The 19,985-nt window shown below is 35.7% G+C and overlaps 2 protein-coding genes across 2 annotated transcripts in view; both read right to left on the bottom strand.

Annotated features, from left to right (window-relative positions):
• Positions 1–8,589, bottom strand: part of taf1c (TATA-box binding protein associated factor, RNA polymerase I subunit C) — a 31,937-nt gene extending 23,348 nt beyond the window's left edge. The window contains exons 1-4 of the mRNA XM_057819670.1: positions 8,162–8,589; positions 2,183–2,294; positions 2,007–2,056; positions 1,838–1,933 (exon numbers count right to left, since the gene is read on the bottom strand). Of these exons, the coding sequence (XP_057675653.1) occupies positions 1,838–1,933; positions 2,007–2,056; positions 2,183–2,294; positions 8,162–8,278 (375 nt within the window). The 5' untranslated portion in view covers positions 8,279–8,589. The remainder of the gene's footprint in view (positions 1–1,837; positions 1,934–2,006; positions 2,057–2,182; positions 2,295–8,161) is intronic.
• A 2,302-nt stretch (positions 8,590–10,891) lies between these two features.
• niban2a (niban apoptosis regulator 2a) overlaps positions 10,892–19,985 on the bottom strand; it is a 94,788-nt gene continuing 85,694 nt past the window's right edge. The window contains exons 13-14 of the mRNA XM_057818283.1: positions 19,387–19,498; positions 10,892–12,821 (exon numbers count right to left, since the gene is read on the bottom strand). Coding sequence (XP_057674266.1) covers positions 12,001–12,821; positions 19,387–19,498 — 933 coding nt within the window. The 3' untranslated portion in view covers positions 10,892–12,000. The remainder of the gene's footprint in view (positions 12,822–19,386; positions 19,499–19,985) is intronic.

Below are 19,985 nucleotides of genomic sequence, written 5' to 3'. Positions count from 1 at the left end.
GGGCGTGCCATCTAATGTACCCGACGATTTGATTCGATTACGATTCAGGGTGCTACGATTTGATTATTGAACAATGATCAAGGTATTGACGTTGATCACGATTATCGATGCATCATACATTATTAATAGCCAAACAAATTTATGTCCATTATTTATTTAAAATAACCGAATGATTCAACAGGAACGATGAAAACATGCCCATACAACAAAAAGCTGCCCTTAAGCTTTTTATTATTTTTTTTATTTTTTATTTACAAGACAGTGCAAAAACATTAACCATTTTAAAGGCAGTACTTATTTCTCAACATGCCTATACAACACACAGCTGACCTTGAGATGCACTTTTTCACAAAAAGGTACAAAAACATTTGCCGTTTGAAAGGCAGTACTTATTTCTCACAACAAAACAATAAAATTTAACTGATGGAATGAATTCCACATTTTCTGGTAACAAACAAAGTGTCTTCAGAAATGAGACTTCTTTTAACCAACATACTTTGTTTTCACATATTTCTGTACTATTTTGCATGTTTAAAGTGTTACCGCTGTACTTAATCCTGGTTTTACACGTTCTGCAACTTTTGTACACCACCAAACAACGCACAAATTGGGATGGAAATACATTTATTAGCAAAGTTGCTAATTAGCATAGCACTCTGCGCTAACCAGTAACATCTCAAAAACAACAACAATGAAAGCTAAACATTACAAGAGGGTTCGTGTACTCACCTCTGACAGATGGACACGGGACTTAGCAAAACACTAGGGACTTTTTCCAATTAACACGACTCTAACCTACTGCTGGAGAAAGACAAGGAGCAACAAACTATCTCTCTTCCCCTCTCGCTCTAAAAAAAAAAAAAAAAAACTTGCGCACAGAAGAGGACCCAAAGCGTGACAGTCGGGTCCCTACATGTCTCACACACAAATTTATTTTCGAGTCTTTTGAAGAAGAGCAAATCTCTCGTTCAGTAACTTCAGTTGCAGCAATCATAACGTTGTGACTCCGTTACAGGTGACCGGACGGCAGACGTGTCTTGAATTTCGTTCCGCTACGAGCGACTGTCATAAAGTTATCAGGGAAAAATCGTTTTTGAACATTTATGAATCGTAATCGAATCTTCACGTGTCAAATCTCGATCCATCTAATAATCGTTTTTTTGGCACACTAACATTGTGTACACCTTGTATGGAGAAAACATGACAAATTTGGACCGAAACAGCTGTTTTTGGATGGAAAAACTAAAAAAGATCCTCGGCACCCCCTGATGCGAGCGACCTCCCATGCCCCAGTCAGTCAGGCATAACATTGAACATTTAAGTGCTTCTAAATTTGAAGTGTTTGAGAAAGGCTTTTTTGCTTGACTAGCCTGCGCAGAGAGTGAGCCAATGAAATAGATTTGAAGGTCCTTCAGTAATATATACCGTATTGGCCCGAATACCAGACTGTGTTTTTTGCATTGAAATATGACAGAAATTGTTTTATCACAATAGATTGGTTTATTTACATTTCAAAAACCAAAATCCATTCATTTACGAATGTGATTGCACTTTAGTTTACATATTTAGATTTTCAGATATTAAGATTTGAATGAGGTAAAATAACATGCTTTTTCTTTCAAATATGTTGTTATAATCATTTGTTTCAGATTTACTGTAAATATTTTCTGTATAAAAATTTGTGTTCAAAAAGTCTTTTTTCAAACTTGAGTCTTGAAAAAGAGGGGGTCGTCTTATAAACAGGACCGTCTTATATTCGGGCCAATACGGAAATTCATTGTCGTTTCGGACTAAATTAATGAACGGATGCGTAATATATACTGTAAAACAAAAACACCTTTGACATTCCGTATTTAAAATTGAATTGGTCCCTCAGAATTTCACTGATGCATCCGAAGGCCTCCTGGCAATGATCCAAGTAAAAGTTTTGAATCTGGAGACAACAAATTGAAAGAAAATGTAAAAACATTCTGGAGCAAACAAGCTGGATTTAAGAGCACACTCACATGCTCCGTGAAGTCGAGTGGATCAGGAGGGGTTGAAGGCCAAATGAAGCCTATAGATTTGAAATGAAACAAATAAATTGAAGTTATTCAAAAGTTTGTGTGTGTTTCTTTTTCATTCGTTAACAGAGCAGTACCAACAATTTTTTCTCCTCGTGTAAATATGAGCTGTCACTTACAGTTCCTGGGTTTGAGGAGGGGAATTGGTACTGGTTCCTTGTGATGCCATACCTCCCCTTTTACACGGTGCCTGGATGTAAAGTTCCAGTTGCTGGGAGTACCAGATTTACCCTGAAATCACAATAGTGCTGCAACGATTAATCGGTTAACTTGAGTAATTTGATTAGAAATAAAGCTTCGGATCAAATGTTGCTGGTTCAAGGATTTGTTTAATTTAATTGGCATTGTAACGGTTTGTTTACTAAATCTCAAAATAACTGTCCAAAAGTATTGTATTTTGGATATTTAGGATACATTGCCCTCTGGTGGCAGCGTTGGGTCTAGCTTGACTATCACCTTGTATGACTGAAAAGCAGACTTGGATGTCTGACATGGATAAAGGATAGTTGTGCTCTGGTTTGGCCCACATCAGGCTGTAAGTTGTTTCAGCTAATATATGTTTGTGTATGCATTTATAATTAAGTTAACAGCTCCAGTTTATGGAGTTACGTGTGAGCGATTTGCTGTGAAAATTATAAATACGTTAGCATTTGTAGCATTTATGCTAATGGACTTTTGTTAGGCAAATTAGGCTAATTTAATCTACTAAATTTACATATTGATTAGACTATATAGACGTTTGAACAGCAACAGTTTTGTGTCAAGTGTTTTATTGTTAAAATGCGGGTGATTATGAACATACAGTAAGTGTACATACGTGTGTTACAGCTTTAGAAAATTGTGAAAAGTGAAGGAAGTCAAAAGCTTCAAAAAGTACAATTGCCTTGTTCTCTGTTTGTCAAGTTGAGCAACTTCACAATTAAAGAATAACGAACACGACATATTAATAAAGTAAAGTAAAAAATAAGATACTGGGAGGTACAATAAGGTACTGTTTATGTGACGAAAAAAAAGCTGACTGCAGACAAAATAGTAATAAAGTCGAAATTGCGCAAGTCGAGTACGTCGTAACCCAGGGACAACCTGTAGTTGTATTGATTTGGGTGGATACACTGCTATCTAGTGGCAACAGTGAATAGAATATAACTCATTTACATGGCTGAATCCAGATGCTCCCTGTTAGGACCAATTCAAGGTAAGTTTTTGTTGATTTTTTTATGCATTCCTAATATATTACTTTATAGGTATATTAAGCAGTTTTTTGTGGGAATACCTGTTTGAACGATTTATTAAGAGCGTTGCAAAAACACGCTAGCAGCTTGCTAGAGGACTTTTGCAATGCAAGTTAGCCAATTGCTCCTTTGTTGTACTTGGATCCAAACCTCCTAAAACCAATGATAATGTAAAGGTAAACATGTACTTTTTTTTTTTAATAATACAATATAATGCATTTAAAAAATGACTAAAAACTCACCTTTTTAAAAAAGCTTATTCTAGCTAATTTTATTTGACTGTATTACTTTAATCTGATTGGTATCTGATTTTATCTGTGCTTGTGTCTGTTTTGCTTTTACTGTTTTATTCTTAGTCTTTTGCATTTTGTTTATTATTTTCTTTTTTTGCCAATGTGCACTTTGAGATTTGTTTTTCAAATGTAAAGTGCGTTACAAATAAAATGCATTATTATTATTATTATAAGCACCATACATTAACAAAATTATGTACAAATGACTTAGATTGTGCACAGTAAAATTGAATATATTTTGAAGATCACGCAAACATTGACTTTTCCCCCTTCTGTCATTGTTTGCATACTATCCACATTAAAATATGAAAACCGATACATGTTGGGTGGTTAAAGCAGAGACTATTTTTTCATCTGTGTGATTTTGACAAAGATCAGATCACATTTGATGGTGATTTTAAGCAGGAATGTGAGAAATTCGAAATGGTTCAGATACTTTTTTTCATACCACTGTATATACTTTGATAAAGGTGTTGGGAATGCGTACAAGTAAAAGTTTGGGGACCCATGATTTATATATATATTTTCACTATTTTGCACAGTATTGCACAGTTTTGACCATAGCATGTGTAAAGGCCAAAAACGCTTATGACTATACCTGCTGTTTGTATTAAATCAGGGGTCCCAAAACTTTTTCCTGTGAAGGCCACATGACTTTTCCCTTCTCTGACGAGGGGCCGGGGTCAGTTTGTAACAGAAAAAGTGTGACGATTGCAGGAGTGCCTAAATGTAAAAAATTATTGTTTTTCAGAAAGCCACTATCAAATAACCCTTTCTGGATTTTTCACGGAACAAAAGTAAATAAAATAAAAATAATTATATAATATAATAACACTATTAATTAAATAGATAATAACCCTCTCTGGGTTCTTCACACAAAAAAGCCAGGAAATAAATAACACTATTGGAAAAAAAAAAAAAAAAAAAAAAAAAAATCAAAATGCTCTCTGGTATTGTTCAGGGGGCCGGACCAAATGTGGAGGCGGGTCGTATCCGGCCCGCGGGCCCTAGTTTGGGGACCCCTGTATTGAATTGTCAAACATAACTGTTCAGTCTTATTTTTTTTCTGTTGAATGTTTATCTTAAAAAATTGAATAAATATTACCAAGCTTCAAAACAGTTGGTCGAGCATGTTTGGTTGTCAATGGGACATCGATATTACATATTTTGATAAAAAATTTGGGGATTTTTTTGTTTTGTTTTTTTGGGTCCAAAATGTTGATTATAATTGTTTAGTGGAGAAACCAATAGTATGGACATGCAGGTTATGGTGTCCTGAAAAAAGTGACCCAACCATTGTGAACATTTTCTTTGAAATATAAAGGCAACATCAAAGGCATGCAAATTTAGCCTAAATTGGCTTTGGTGTTTTAACCAATTCAACCACTAATGTACTAACAATATATCCTAATAAAACACCCATTCAAATGCAATAAATTGTTATTCTGAAATAAAACAACTATATTAATAATACAAACAATGCATAACGAGTCATTTGAAAAGTTGAAGCGGAATATGAAATTAGTGAGAAACCCAATGTTATTTTTGTTCTCTTCCAACTGAGCCCATCAAAAGTAGGAGTGGGAACCTCTTGGTACCTCACGATACGATACGATACAAAGCTCACGATAGCGATATGACGACATGGCGATACATTGATCAGGAAATCCTTCTAGGATATTATACAAACAACAAATAAAGAGGAAAAAAAAGCTTCTGCTGTAAATTGGAATGAGTTTATCACTAGTTGACGTATAATCCATTTGAACTGAGAGGGTGGCAGCGAATGAACATTCGTTCATCACTAGTAAACGTCCAATCCATTTGAAATGGGAGGGTGGCAGCGAATGAACATTCGTTCATTCCTGCCATCCCTCCCACTTCAAACAGTTGAACGTCTATGGCCGTTAGTAGCAGCCAATGCCAGGCAATAAGGTAATTTGGGGCCATTTAAGGTAATTTGCCTATTGATTTTCAGTTACATCCTGTTTATTTTGGGATATTCTATGGGTCACTTCCTGTTTATTTTGAGTTACAGAACTATAAGTGACTTGGGAATCACCCAAATTAATAGGCAGTGACTCAAACTCAACAGGAAATGACCTGTAAATGCCCTAAAATGAAACGCAAGTGACCTCTAAATGCCCTGAAAATCCACAGAATGACTCTGAAAGCTTTGTTTTCAAATGAACGAACTTTCCCAGTCTAAATGGATTGGGTGTCGAGCACCGTCAATGTAGCCCTAGAGTTAACTGAGACACTATTATGTTGGAAGATTTTGGTAGCAACTTGTTGGTTCTTTTTTATTTTTTTTTTTTAGACATTGACACCTATTTAAAACGATATCTCGATTCCTGGCAGGAGCATATCAATAACCTTTTGGGATACAAAGTATCACGATATATAGCCATTTCGATATTTTCTCACACCACTACACTGTTCATACTGTGTTGGGTACAATACCTAACCTCACAAAGAAATATCCTCCAAACCCTTTTTGTATTCGATGATATATATAAATTAGGGCTGTCAAACGATTAAAAGTTTTAATCAAGTTAATTACACCTTAAAAATTAATTAATCCTAATTAATCGCAATTAATCGCAATTCAAACCATCTACAAAATATGCCATATTTTTCTGTGAATTATATATATACTCTGTAAAATAAATTGTTGGAATGGAAAGATAAGACACAAGATTGATATATGCATTCAACATACGGTACATAAGGACTGTAGTGGGCATTTCACTCAACTGTCATTTAAATCTGTCTATGCTGTCCTCACTCCGAAGCGTCTACTTTTTCCAAAGCTAGACAGCTAGTGAACGACGCCTTAATAATCAGACTTCTTCCTTTTTCATCTGATTTATTAATAAAATGGCCCCAACCATTGTCCTCTTTAGACTGTCGTAAAACTACCAAAAAAAAGTACACAAGCATTGCATTAGCAACAACGTTAGCTTAGCACGCTATACAGGTTCACTAAACAAACAAAAAGCGTCTCGAACAAAAAATATAACATTTCGCTTATTAACATAATAAGTACATTCTTTACAACAACCATACTTACGGACAAATCTTGTCCAAGGATCATATAAGCACAACATTACAACGTAGGCGTCAGCCCGAGACGTCATGCAGCCATATTGAACTGGCAAGAAAACAATAAACCATGTCGCAAAGCGACCACAAGAGTTCGCTGTTAGACAGCACAAAAAGCCTTGCTGTAAAACTTACCAAAAGGCAGAATACTGTCTGAGCGGGACATGTGCGTTAATTGCGTCAAATATTTTAACGTGATTAATTTTTTTAAAAAAATTACCGCACGTTAACGTGATAATTTTGACAGCCCTAATATAAATACATATATATTTTCACTATTTTGCACTTAAATAACCTGTTTTAACCGTAGTATGTATAAAGGCCAAAAACGCCTATGACCATACCTGATGTTTGCATTAAATTGTCAAACCTAACTATTCAGTCTTATTTTTGTCTTTTGAATGTTTATCTTAACAACGAATATTATCGAAGTTCAAAACAGCTGGTCGAGCATGTTTGGTTGTCAATGGGACATCAATATTACACATTTTGATAAAAGATTTTGCCTTGATTATAATTGGTAAGTGAAGAAAACAACAGAATGGACATGAAGGTTATGGTGTCCAGAAAAAAGGCCATTGTGAACATTTTTTTCTTTGAAATATAAAGGCAACATCAAAGGCATGGAAAATCTGACAAAATAGGCTTAGGTGTTAAAGTGTTACCCAATTCAACCACTAATGTAGTGACAATATATCCTAATAAAAACACCCATTCAAATGCAATAAATTGTTATTCTGAAATAAAACACAAACTATATTAAAAATACACACACAATGCATAACGAGTCATTTGAAAACTAGCTGAGTGCAGAATATAAAATTGGTGGGAAATCCAATATTTTTGTTCTCTGCCAGTTAGAGCCCATTAAAAATGTTTATATGATTCAAAATGTCTGTCATATTGCCCTGCAAATTGCACATGTTAGCAAATTTGAAGCCAAATTTTTGTGGAAAAGCGCTATATAAGTATTGATTGATTGATTGATTATTGTCAATCAGATTTTTCATAATTGGTGTCACTTTAAAGCTATTCTTAGTGTAGAATCTGGAGTATATGAGATTTAGCGTTATTTTGTCAGTGCACAATGTCAGTAAAACTGTGGGAAAGTTATCAGTGAGAGCACAAAAGATGTAAAACACGATTTTGAATGTATTGACCAATTTTGTTTTTGTACTTCAATTGAGTCAGCAGTTCTACATTTACTAGTCTTTGAAAATACTGTCAGTACTACAAATTCTACGTAAGCACAAAGTGTGAATACTTTATCTACCAAGTGCAATCAAGACTGTCATCAAGCAGGTGTCACATTTTGAGCGGCACCTCACATGTAGTTGGCGACGAAAATTCAAGTAGGCTATTTGACGTGCCATAAAATGATGCAAAAACAAAAAATTCGGACAGTTCTTATAAAATTCTACCAAATCAAAGTGAGCAGAAGTAGTTTTTACGTATTCAGTTCACAAACCTGAAGTATGACACCATCATAACTGCCCCAATTTCCAGCACAATGTTTCAGCGTCAATTCAGGCGGTCCAGAGTTGTAGAATGAAGGGAAAAGCTGCTGTGGGAAGTGGTAATTCATTTTTTCCGCCTCATCCAATTAATAAAAAAGTCTTGGGTTTGAATCGTGAAAGGTCCCTCGCGGTGCCAGGGAACAAGTCTGAACATGATGCACCACTGCTTCGGCTAACGTTAGCCTACTGGATATGGAGTCCGGGTAACATAGAAGAGGCTTCTTTTTCGCTGATCGAATTAACATAACGTTCAGTCGTTCAGATAAACTTTAGCAAGCCTCTAAAAAGTTTTAAAACATGGGAAAGCTTTCAGCATGTTGTGAATTTGCTCTTCGTCCGCGAGCATGGTCGGCACATGTGAGTCTGTGAGCGCTGTAAAGTTTCCAATATTTGAATAGCGTGTCAACTTCCGGTTTCAACATCAGTCACCGGATGTAAGTTCTTGGCTGCCACAATATAAGTGTGTGTACATTTCAACTCCGTGAAGTTTCCCCCCCCCAATCAGACGCTAATTTATATATAGAATATGTCATTCCTTTGTACTCGTTTGTGCTGAAAAGGAAAAAAAAAAAACCCGTTCGTGCTGCTATCGTTTTTGAGACATTAACAATTCTTTTATTAGTCAATCTGAGGTCAACCTTCAAGATTACAATTTTTTTGAATGCCTCGAATATTTAGTTTAATGTTTTTTGAAGCCTGAATTTTGACAAAATCAATTTCATGACTTTTAATGCATTTTAATGACCCGCATAATTAAACCCTGCACATGATTGGACGTCCATCACTGTCAATGGCCAGTGCAGTGAGTTAATTTAACACATTTCGTTCCAGATGTGCAAGTCAAAAGATCACATAGACAAGCACATACAGTGGTATGAAAAAGTATCTGAACCTTTTGGAATTTCTCACATTTCTGCATAAAATCACCATCAAATGTGATCTGATCTTTGTCAAAACCACACAGATGAAAAAATAGTGTCTGCTTTAACTAAGACCACCAAAACATTTTTAGGTTTACATATTTTAATGATGATAGCATGTAAACAATGACAGAAGGGGAAAAAATAAGTGAACCCTCTGCCTAAGGAGACTTAAACATCAATTTAACCAAACCATTTAAGTCAGATGTGTGCCCAATCCCAAATGAGCGGTTTAAAGCTGCACTACCCACTATAAAAACATACCTAGTAAGAATTGGCTTAATGAGAAGCATTGCCTGCTGTGCATCATGACTCGGTCAAAAGAGCTGTCTGAAGACCTGCGATCAAGGATTGTTGATTTGTATAAAGCTGCGAAATGATACAAAACCATCTCTAAAACTCTGGAATTTCATCAATCGACAGTCAGAGAAGTTGTCTACAAATGGAGAGAGTTTGGCACTGTTGCTTTTCTCCCAAGACCACCAAAGATGACGCCTAGAGTTCAGCGCAGAATACTCATACAGGTAAAATGTGATGGTTAACTTACTTACTTTTCCTCCGTCATTGTTGGCATACTATCCTCATTAAAACACGAAAATCTATAAATGTTTGGGTGTTTTTAATTAAAGCAGACAGTTTTTTTTTTCATCTGTGTGATTTTAACAAAGATCAGATCACATTTGATTGTGATTTTATGCAGAAATGTTAGAAATTTCAAAAGGTTCAGATACTTTGTCATATCACTGTACAGATGGAGGACCAAAGCTGCCAAAATTAAAAATAAAAATATTAAAAATTAAATCAATAAAAGGCTAAATAAAAACAAATATTATACAAAAATAAGGGATACAAAAAAATGTAGGAAAAAAATACAAAAATATGTAAATAAATAGCTAATTAAATAAAAGCAAAAGTAACAATGAATATATATACAAAAACAAGAAAATTACTTTTAAAAGGTAATAATACACAAATAAATGTGGAATCAAATACGAAAAAAAAGAATTGCATTAAATGTCAATTGGGTAAAGTTTTCAACTATCAATAAACAAAAGTGCTTTGCTCATATATTTCATTGTCAGCACTTTTATTTATTTATGTATTTATTTTTAATTTTGGCAGCTTTGGTCCTCCATACCCTAACAATAAAATACTATAATAATAATAATAATAACAATATATATATACATATATATATATGTATATATATATATATATATATATATATATATATATATATTTATATATAGTATTTAATATCATTTTCAGTTTTATTTACTTTTATTTATTAATGTATTTAAATAGTTATTTTTGCAATTATTTTAAATTTTGAATCCTATTACTTAATTTTGTATTCATAGCAAGCTTTATTTTCATTTTTATTTTTTAATTTTGGCACCTATTGTCCTCCATACATACATGTATACAGTGAAACTGCTGACTGAAACGGATTTATTATAGATTCTTTACGTGACCTATAGCGCCTCTCTGTGGCACAAATTTATCAGTACACATTGTAAAACTTGCAGATTAACAGGACTGTAATAACAAGGTTAAGACTTCACAAGTTCACATAGATAAGTACAATTACAAACAAATAATTTGTTGATTTATTATTTCAGTCTTTTTAAAATCTGTCCCCAAGAAGTATCCCATGCAGCTTCAGAAAGGTCAGTGACCCCTGGCATAAGGGAACTGCATCCTAAATTAGGGTTCCACACTATCACTACTACTAAAATAATGATGACACTGACAATAAAATATTGGTCAGGAAATAACTTTATTCAATAATTGTACATATTTCAAGGTGACAAAAGCAAGACAGCAACTTGTAAAAGCACAATCACACAGGAACAGGAATAAATAAACGAGTGTTCCCCTCTGCTAAAAACACTGCATAGTTAAAGGATCTAAAATCTTGCAATGTACGAGTTGAGACAAATCTGCCAAAATGCAAAGTGATTTTTATAATGTAAGCTGTAAAAATTAAAATGGAAAGAGAAGGATGTGCTACTCTCTTCTCAGCATTTCAAATGAAACACATCCCATAATTTATCCATGGAAAATTTGTCCTGCAGTATAATGTATGTGTCATGACGTCTCAAGGTTCCCAGATCAAGAATTTTACAAGCTTGTTCTCCAGCAAGAAATTTTCGACTCATTTAGCTACACATGCCAACACCTATGTGATAAATACTTACAAAATTCGAACATTTATTTGAGTTGAGCAAATTTAACCTTTGAGTCCAATGAATTAAATAAGAAAATGTGCTCAAGAAGACACCCGCAACGTTTGATACAATGTACATATAATGAAGCCGAGGAAATATAAAGGCTAATGTTCTCGTTTATGGAACCTACTGCAATGAGTTAAGCCAGCCATTGGTTTAACAGACACATTAATTATAGAGTACTTGTATATTATAAATACAGAAACACTTACAAAAATAGATAAAATTTCAAAAACTGTAGTAGTTAAAACATATTTGAATAAACATACAAAGGCTTATACTACAGCACCCCCTGCTGTTAAACAGAAGGATGCCCTGTGAGCACGTTATTGCAAAATCGTCAAGGTTTTCAATCATCTCATTTAACCACAATTTTTTATGCTGACATGTTATCTGCAGAAAAATAAGCAATAGGGGAAAAAAAATCACATACGGTGCATTCAGTGTCACACACAAAATACGAAGGACGCTTTTGTGGGGGATAATTAAACTGCATACATAAGAACCGATTACCAGGATCGTTCGTATCTTAAAGACTCCAGGAAGAGATAACTGGTCTTGAGGTGTGCAACATCAACAAGGAAAGGATACAATAAAAGTCTCTATCCAAAGCATGTCCATCCTCAGCTGTTTGTCTTCCTACGCTACACCAACTTCCACTTCAACAGGGTCAATGATACTTTCCTTGCCGTTGACCTCCTTTTGGACAAGCTGAGGCTCCTCGTGTGGGCTGGAGTCTGTATCTAATGGAAGCTGTGGTGACGAATCCGTTTTTTCCGCGCAAACCTCCACAGTTTGTTCGCTCTCTCCTTGCACTGCTAAATCGATTTCCTCAATAGCTCTTTGAATTTTTGCTTCCTCCTTATCTTCCTGTTTCTTGTTTCCTATGAGCTGCTGAAGGAGTGACTCTGCCGATCTCTTATCTTGCGGGGATTTTAGAGGGATGTCCTCCACTATAGCGGTGACGTGGCTCACCTCCTCCTGCTCTCCATCCTCAAGTGTGATGGTACTCAATGTTGGGACTATCCCATTTGTCACATCACTCTTGACTTCTTCTGGTAGCACCACTTCCATCACTGGATTGATCAGATCTCGGATTTCCTCCACACTATCTGGAGATTTGGGGCCCTCGTGCAGGTCGGCCTCAGACGGCTCCTCGGAATGATCGGACACAACGGTATCTTCCTCGGGGATGAGCTCAACACCTGGAATTTCCATACAGGACTCGTAGGGCAGTGGTACTCCATCTAGCTGGATCATGGACACAACTTGCTTGCGTCTATTTCCAGATCCTCCGTCACCGTCACCGCTGGAGCCTTCTGGTTCACCGTTGCCGAATTTAGTGGCCCAGTCCACTGGGGGGTTTTCGCCGAGCAAGTGGAGGTTGGGGTCGCTGTTGGTCATGACAATGCTGTCTCTGTAGAGATTGTGCCTCCTTTGGACAGCAGCCTCCTTCACAGCTAGACAAAGAGAAGCAAACAAAAAAACATTCAAGGCATGACTCTCAGGCTGAGATTATATTGAAGCATGACAGTTTAGTTTTGTCTTACTCTCAAGTAGGGTCGCCAACTGTCCCTTAAAAAACAGAATTGTCCAGTACAGTGATCCCTCGCGACTTCACGCTTCAAACTTCCTCGGTCCATCGCAAATATAGTATTTTATAGAGCTGTCCTGATCCGATCACGTAGTCTCTCACTCTCGCTCCTGCCACTTTTCTTGGGCAATGTTTACACGTAGCAGGGTGTAGCTGCCATTAAGGCAGAATATAGAAATAAAAATAAATAATTCTTTAATCTGGGTGTGTAATGTTAAGCATTTAATTTCTTTCATATGGGGTGAGAACTAAAGTTCACTGCTGCGAGTTGACAGGGGTCACTATTAAGCGTTACATCGGGTTATTATAGTATCTGATGAACACCACTAGAGTACAGACAACTTTTCAGTACCTCTGATTAAGATCAACAAGGAAACATCTCAAGTGCATAGTGCACCGAAGAATTGAAGCTGAACTCGTTTCCTCTGGAGTAAAGTGGCCAATGAGGTAATTTAGTTTGTGTTATTTGTTAGTTTGCATTAATTGATAATTTCTGTTGGTGTAGTTTTATATTCATATGTTGTGTTTTATGTTTCTGTGTGAATATAATTTGACTTCATACATACATTTATCTGCGTAGAGTGAAAATGATCTGACTTAATGTATATATTTATGTGATCTGACTTTATGTATATTTTTATCTGTATTCTTCAGTTCTCACGGCATTGTCACGGCAAATCAAGTTCTGTGATTAAAGCCCGTAAAAGAGAAAACACTTGGTTCGTGATTTCGACTCGAGAGGGAATTACACAGGGTTTCCACAGTTTGGCCTATCATCCACACGCATGCGCACCTTTAAACAAGGATTCTTAAAGGGAACCACGGTTGAAAAAGACATGTAGTTCTTAAAAGATATAATAAATAATACTTAGGGCTGTCAAAATTATCACGTTAATGCGCAGTAATTAATTTTTAAAATTAATCACGTTAAAATATTTGACGCAATTAACGCACATGTCCCGCTCAGACAGTATTCTGCCTTTTGGTAAGTTTTACAGCAAGGTTTTTGTGCTGTTTAACAGCGAACTCTTGTGGTCGCTTTGCGACATGGTTTATTGCTTTCTTGCCAGTTCAATATGGCTGCACGACGTCTCGGGCTGACGCCTACGTTGTAATGTTGTGCTTATATGATCCTTGGACAAGATTTGTCTGTAAGTATGGTTGTTGTAAAGAATGTACATATTATGTTAGTAAGCGAAATGTTCTATTTTTTGTATGAGACGCTTTTTGTTTATGTTTAGTGAACCTGTATAGTGTGCTAAGCTAACGTTGTTGCTAATGCAATGCTTGTATACTTTTTTTTTGTAGTTTCACTACGGTCTAAAGAGAACAATGGTTTGAGGCCATTTTATTAATAAATCAGATGAAAAAGCAAGAAGTCTGATTATTAAGGCGTCGTTCACTAGCTGTCTATCTTTGGAAAAAATAGACGCTTCGGAGTGAGGACAGCATAGACAGATTTAAATGACAGTGGAGTGAAATGCCCACTACAGTCCTTATGTATGTATGTTAAATGTATATATCCATCTTGTGTCTTATCTTTCCATGCCAACAAATTATTTTACAGAATATATATATAATTTACAGAAAAATATGGCATATTTTATAGATGGTTTGAATTGCGATTAATTGCGATTAATTAATTTTTAAGCTGTAATTAACTCGATTAAAAATTTTAATCGTTTGACAGCCCTAATAATAATTTGATATTAAAACCCCTCTTAATATTTTCGTTTTAATACATTTAGCAAAATTTTAAATAAAAAAATAAACTAGTAGCTCGCCATTGTTGTTGACGTCGCAGGGCTATGCTGCCGTACTTCACAGTCACTAACTATGTAAGGTCAGGGGTGAAAGTGGCTAGAATTTCTTGCCGGAACTCCCCGACGTGAAGGTCGCCACGGAGCCAGAAATTATATGTATGTACGTACGTATGTGTTTATTTATTTATTTTCATTTGGGGGGCGTTCAAACCTCTTAAAACTACTGAAATTCAAACAAAACTGTTTTGGCACAGTTATTTCCATAACACATACAAAAATTGATTTTCATTCAAAATTGTATTTTTTCAATGATTTGCAAACTAAACTTAACAAAAACAGCAACAACCCCAACCTCCATCTCCTAATTTTTATTTTCCCTCATTTCCTCACATACTAAATGCCAAATCTCAATTTTAACTACTTAAGAACATAGGATGTATGTTAAAATTGAAGTTAATGTAAACATTTACTTTTGCTTTAAAAAAAAAATATATATATATATATATAATTATATATAATATATAAAGATATCAGAAAAATAAGTACAAATGACTTGTATCATGCAGAGTGAAATGCAGAGTGAAATGGAATATATTATGAAGATCGCGCAAACATTGACTTTTTTAAATCATAAGAAAATGAATAAGTATCCTAACATAAATGAACAAATAAAAGTCCAAAGTGCACATTGACAGCTAAGATGTTCAGAACTTCCCCATCAGAGCAAATAAAACTAAATATGATAAGCCTCCCTCAACCTTTTCCTTGCTCTTAAAGATTTGATCCATTTTCTGTTGCATCGCCCTTTTTTGTCGCATCAATTCAATTTTTTGTTGTTGTTGCTGTTCTAGAAAACATGCACATTTGAACCAATCAGAGCTAACTATCTCTGCTGATCACATGTCAGTATGTCAGCCAACTGAACGGATAAATGAGTCCAGGCGTTTTGCTTTGCTGCGTGCACTGGCATATTGACGTGACTCATCATCGTCAGACTCGGATAACTGCAGCAGCTAGGGAAACCTCCATGCCGTCCGTGGAATAAAGTAAATAATAAATATCGGTGGAAACGGATTCGCTACACAAAGCACGTTATTATGCTTGTTGTTAACACTTTTGTATGTAAATCTGATGTTAGTAGCTAGATTGTTTTCTTCATGGAGATGAAATGCATGTATGGCAGCTTAGCATTTTTTTTTTTTTTTTTTTTTTTACATAGTGTTTTGATAGTTGCCGTCATATTTTTGGAATCAAAGCACCGTGTATAGCATTCAGGGCCTGAATCTTATACCGGAACTGCGTTCCTGCCCTGAATCTTATACCAGAACTGCGTTCCTGACCGTTCTGGCCCACTTTCACCCCTGTGTAAGGTGTAAAGGTAGTGATTCACTTTCATTTGAGTGTTGTCTTCACAAGACTCCTGAAAAAGGCTCCCAGTATCATAGTTTGTGTATTGTGACTAAATATTGCCATCCAGTGCATTTGTTGAGCTAAAGGAGTTGCTAAAATGTTTAAATATAGTTTGACCAAAGTCTGAGTTTAAGTTTTATGTGTATTTTGTGCATCTGTTTTGATTGTGAATGCCAGTTCTCTTTGCATTGTTGTGTTAACTGTGTGAGAATAGGGCCTCAGTAATACAGATTTTTTCCCGACGCATTAGGGCAAGATGCTCCTTGCTAGGTGTAGACATGGCTTTGGTCAGGCAGTGTAAGCACTGGAGTTGCTTATTAAGGTTAACGATGATTGACAGATTTTAAGGTTTAATCTTGCCAGAGACGCTTGAAAGCTGAAACTTCAACGCGACGCATGCGTCAACCATCGTTTAACTTGTTCAACAGTTGCCGTGGCAACTCCTTGTGTGTAAGTGAGCGGCTTGAGTGAATTTGAATGGACTCACTCAAGGAAGCATTTAATAAAGACAAGCATTTTTCTAATTTATTCTTGTTTAAAAATAATTCAGTGGTTAAAACTTAATTCATAATTGTTATATTTGAAGTGCTTGAAAACCATTTCTTAAAAAAAAATAAAATAAAATATATATATATATATGGCGGAAAACAGACAAGGCTGAAAAAGCAGTTTCTGCTCTTGCGCCCTTCTCTAAAATAAACTGCTGTATTTTAAGCCAAAAGAACTGTTGTGTTTGCTAAAACAATGTCTACAGTGGGGAGAACAAGTATTGATACACTGCCAATGGAAAACCCATTGGCAGTGTATCAAATACTTGTTCTCCCCACTGTATATGCTGCCAAAGCAGATTCATGGCACATTAAACCCCTGAACTATTTTTAATTCGTCCATTTTACCCTGGAAACCCCTATTTACAGACGTCGCACAACCGCTTTTGTTTCAACCCAGCAATAAAAAGAAGGTAAATAATTATATTTATTATTCAAAATGTCATTTTTAGCTTAGAATCATTAAATGATGTTTTATATTTAGTTTAAAATACAATACTTTAAAAATGTATTCACTCGCATATTTGTCACTTTTAAACAAATTACGTCACAATGAAACAAATGGTGTCTGTAAAATAAGTCACAGATATCTACCTCATAAGTATCGCTTAATTGTATTTTTTTTTAGTTACCGTCACATTTTCCCCGATATTTTAGATGATAAATAATTGATCCAAACAAAGAAAAATGGAAAAAAACGTTTAAAAGGCTAAACACATGAAAAAGAAAATCTCGACCACTCCTCGATGTCTGCAATTTCTGCATCGCGACCCTTGTTATATGACCATATTTCACCCATAAAATCCCTCCTCGGAAAGAGGCAAATACGCAATAATATCTCGTTAAAATCATGGCGTCTTTAATTATGCTCTCTCATCCTCTCACCTATATATACTGTGATTCCTCGTTTTTCCTCGCAGTTAATGGGGACCAGAACCCGCCGCGATAAGTGTAAAACCGCGAAGTAGCTAAACTCATTTCATTTCACACTGCACCTTGTTTTGTTTTCTACATTCTCATTTTATTGTCGCATCCTTGCATCACGTACTGTTTTCATGGCGTAAAATGACGCAAATTATTCTTAATATTTTTTAAAATTATCTATGCAGTTCACGCCGTCTTTAGGTCTGTTATACTTCCTCATACCGAGTGCCAGTCAACCTTCCACTGAGCAAACTGATTTCTCCTCCCATTAGATAGAGGGCGAACCAGTCCAAAACCTGGTCGAAAACGCCACTTTTCCTAGATTTAGTAAGCGTACAAAATAGGGCTCTGCGTTTCTTAACCTACACCGAACCCCTGTGGCTTACGCAAAGAACTCCAGTTAAGAACCTCTGACCTAATTATTTCAGTTTTGAATAAAATTATTATAACATAATAATTATAAAAACAATCACACCAAAAAAAAAAAAAAATATATATATATATACAGTGATACCTCAGCTCACGAACATAATTGGTTCCCAGAAAGTGTGTGTAAGGCGAAAAGTTCGTCTTCCGAACATTTATTTCCCATAAGAAACCATTAAAATGAGAATAATCCGTTCCCAGGTCCCCATAAAACATAATTTTCTACTAAATAAGCCTTAAAACTACACAAAAATATACCTTATTTTCTTTAATGTCTTCTTAGGCTTAATGCTAGCCTGTGGTGGGGTCTTTTTCGGTCCCATAATAGCAAAAGTACACTCAATATGGTCCAAAATGTCTATCAAACACAAACCACGTCCGCACTCAACGAAAGGGAGGGGACGAACTGGGACGCCGTGAGCGTGCGTCAGCTTCTCGTGGCGCTGTTCGACCGCGTGGTTTGGTTCGTCCGCCGAAAACTAGTTCGTCAGCAGAGACTATATGCTCGCGAATTTAATGTTCTTGAGGTGAAAAGTTCGTGAGCTTAACCGTTCGTGAGCTGAGGTATCACTGTATATATATATATATATATATATATATATATATATATATATATATATATATATATATATATATATATATATATTAAAGGGTGATGGTTATCCAGCTGGCCGGCTCTCCCAATGATGTGTCCCTTATTTATTTATTTATTTTTAGGGAGTTGGCAACCCTACTCTCAAGTGGCACGATTAAGAAAGAAATGCCTCAAATCAGGTTCCTGCAGATCGGAATCTAACTTCTTACAGGCCTAAAAATAATCAAGATATTTGCCAAATTCACTGCAACAAACATTTGACAAGTTCCTAACATATTGGCTAGCAGCGTGCTAGCATAGCAGATTCGTTGAAGCTAACTGTGGCTATCCCTTTACTCAATTCTGATAAATCGCTGTTCTACAGTGGCACTTGGGTTCTTTTCTCTTGACAAAAAGTCAGCATGTGAATGTAAAAAACTCTTCTCACAGACGTAGCGTCAGGAATGACATCACTAGGAAACAAAGCTAAGGTTGGTGAGAAAATGAAATCCGAACATGCGCTGCTACATTGAAATTCAAATGTTGGTGGACAATGGAGGTCACTAAAAAGTCCATAAATTAGTAGCTTACTGTATATTCCTAAAAATACAGTAGTTGTTTGTTGAGATTTGAGTTCTGCATATATGTTTTTTTTCATGTTTTCAGTGAAGATATCAGAGATATGCTGTTAAGTTGTCAATCACGCACTTCGACCTTCAGTCCAACTTAGTCTGATGATATAATTTAACATTTAAATTCTTGGTCTTAAGCATTTTTAATCCTCACCCATCATGATGTCCTTCGTGACAGACTGCAGCACGACTTCCTCAAACATATTCTCCACAAGAAGGAATCGGGAAAAGTCAGCAAAGACGAGTTCTTTAAAACGTGGCAGCTCCTGGCAAGGAAATGGACACACATAAATCCATTCATCACATGAGTTATTATTACTATTGTTACAGTTAGAAGGCAGTTGGTATGACCTATAAATGTCGATATGTAGTCTTGAGCCAAATACAATATAGCAATTTTGGCGTTCAAGACTTTTTTTTTTTAGTAACAGAATTTGATAACTGATATTTAAAGGACAAATTTTACAGCAAAACTAACCCCAGATATTAAAATTATACAATGAAATCTTCCATAATCCAAACCTGCTTTGAAATAATACACTTGCATACTGTTTTTATAGGCATTAATTTTCAGTCTGACGGGTCGTCAATTACAAATGAAAATTCAAATGTCGCGATCGGGTATTCTCGCAATTTTTGGAGATTACGTCACGAGCTGGGGTCGGATGTAGAAAGTCAGTTAACTTGTGTATGCATCACTGGTTGAGCCTTCTGCCACAAAATGCCAAAATATGGCGTTGTCGGTGGATGCAA

This window comes from Corythoichthys intestinalis, chromosome 17, assembly GCF_030265065.1.
Source record: "Corythoichthys intestinalis isolate RoL2023-P3 chromosome 17, ASM3026506v1, whole genome shotgun sequence".
Lineage (NCBI taxonomy): Eukaryota > Metazoa > Chordata > Actinopteri > Syngnathiformes > Syngnathidae > Corythoichthys > Corythoichthys intestinalis.
Note: the sequence above shows the minus strand (reverse complement) of the source record. Positions and strands in the feature narration are given on the sequence as shown.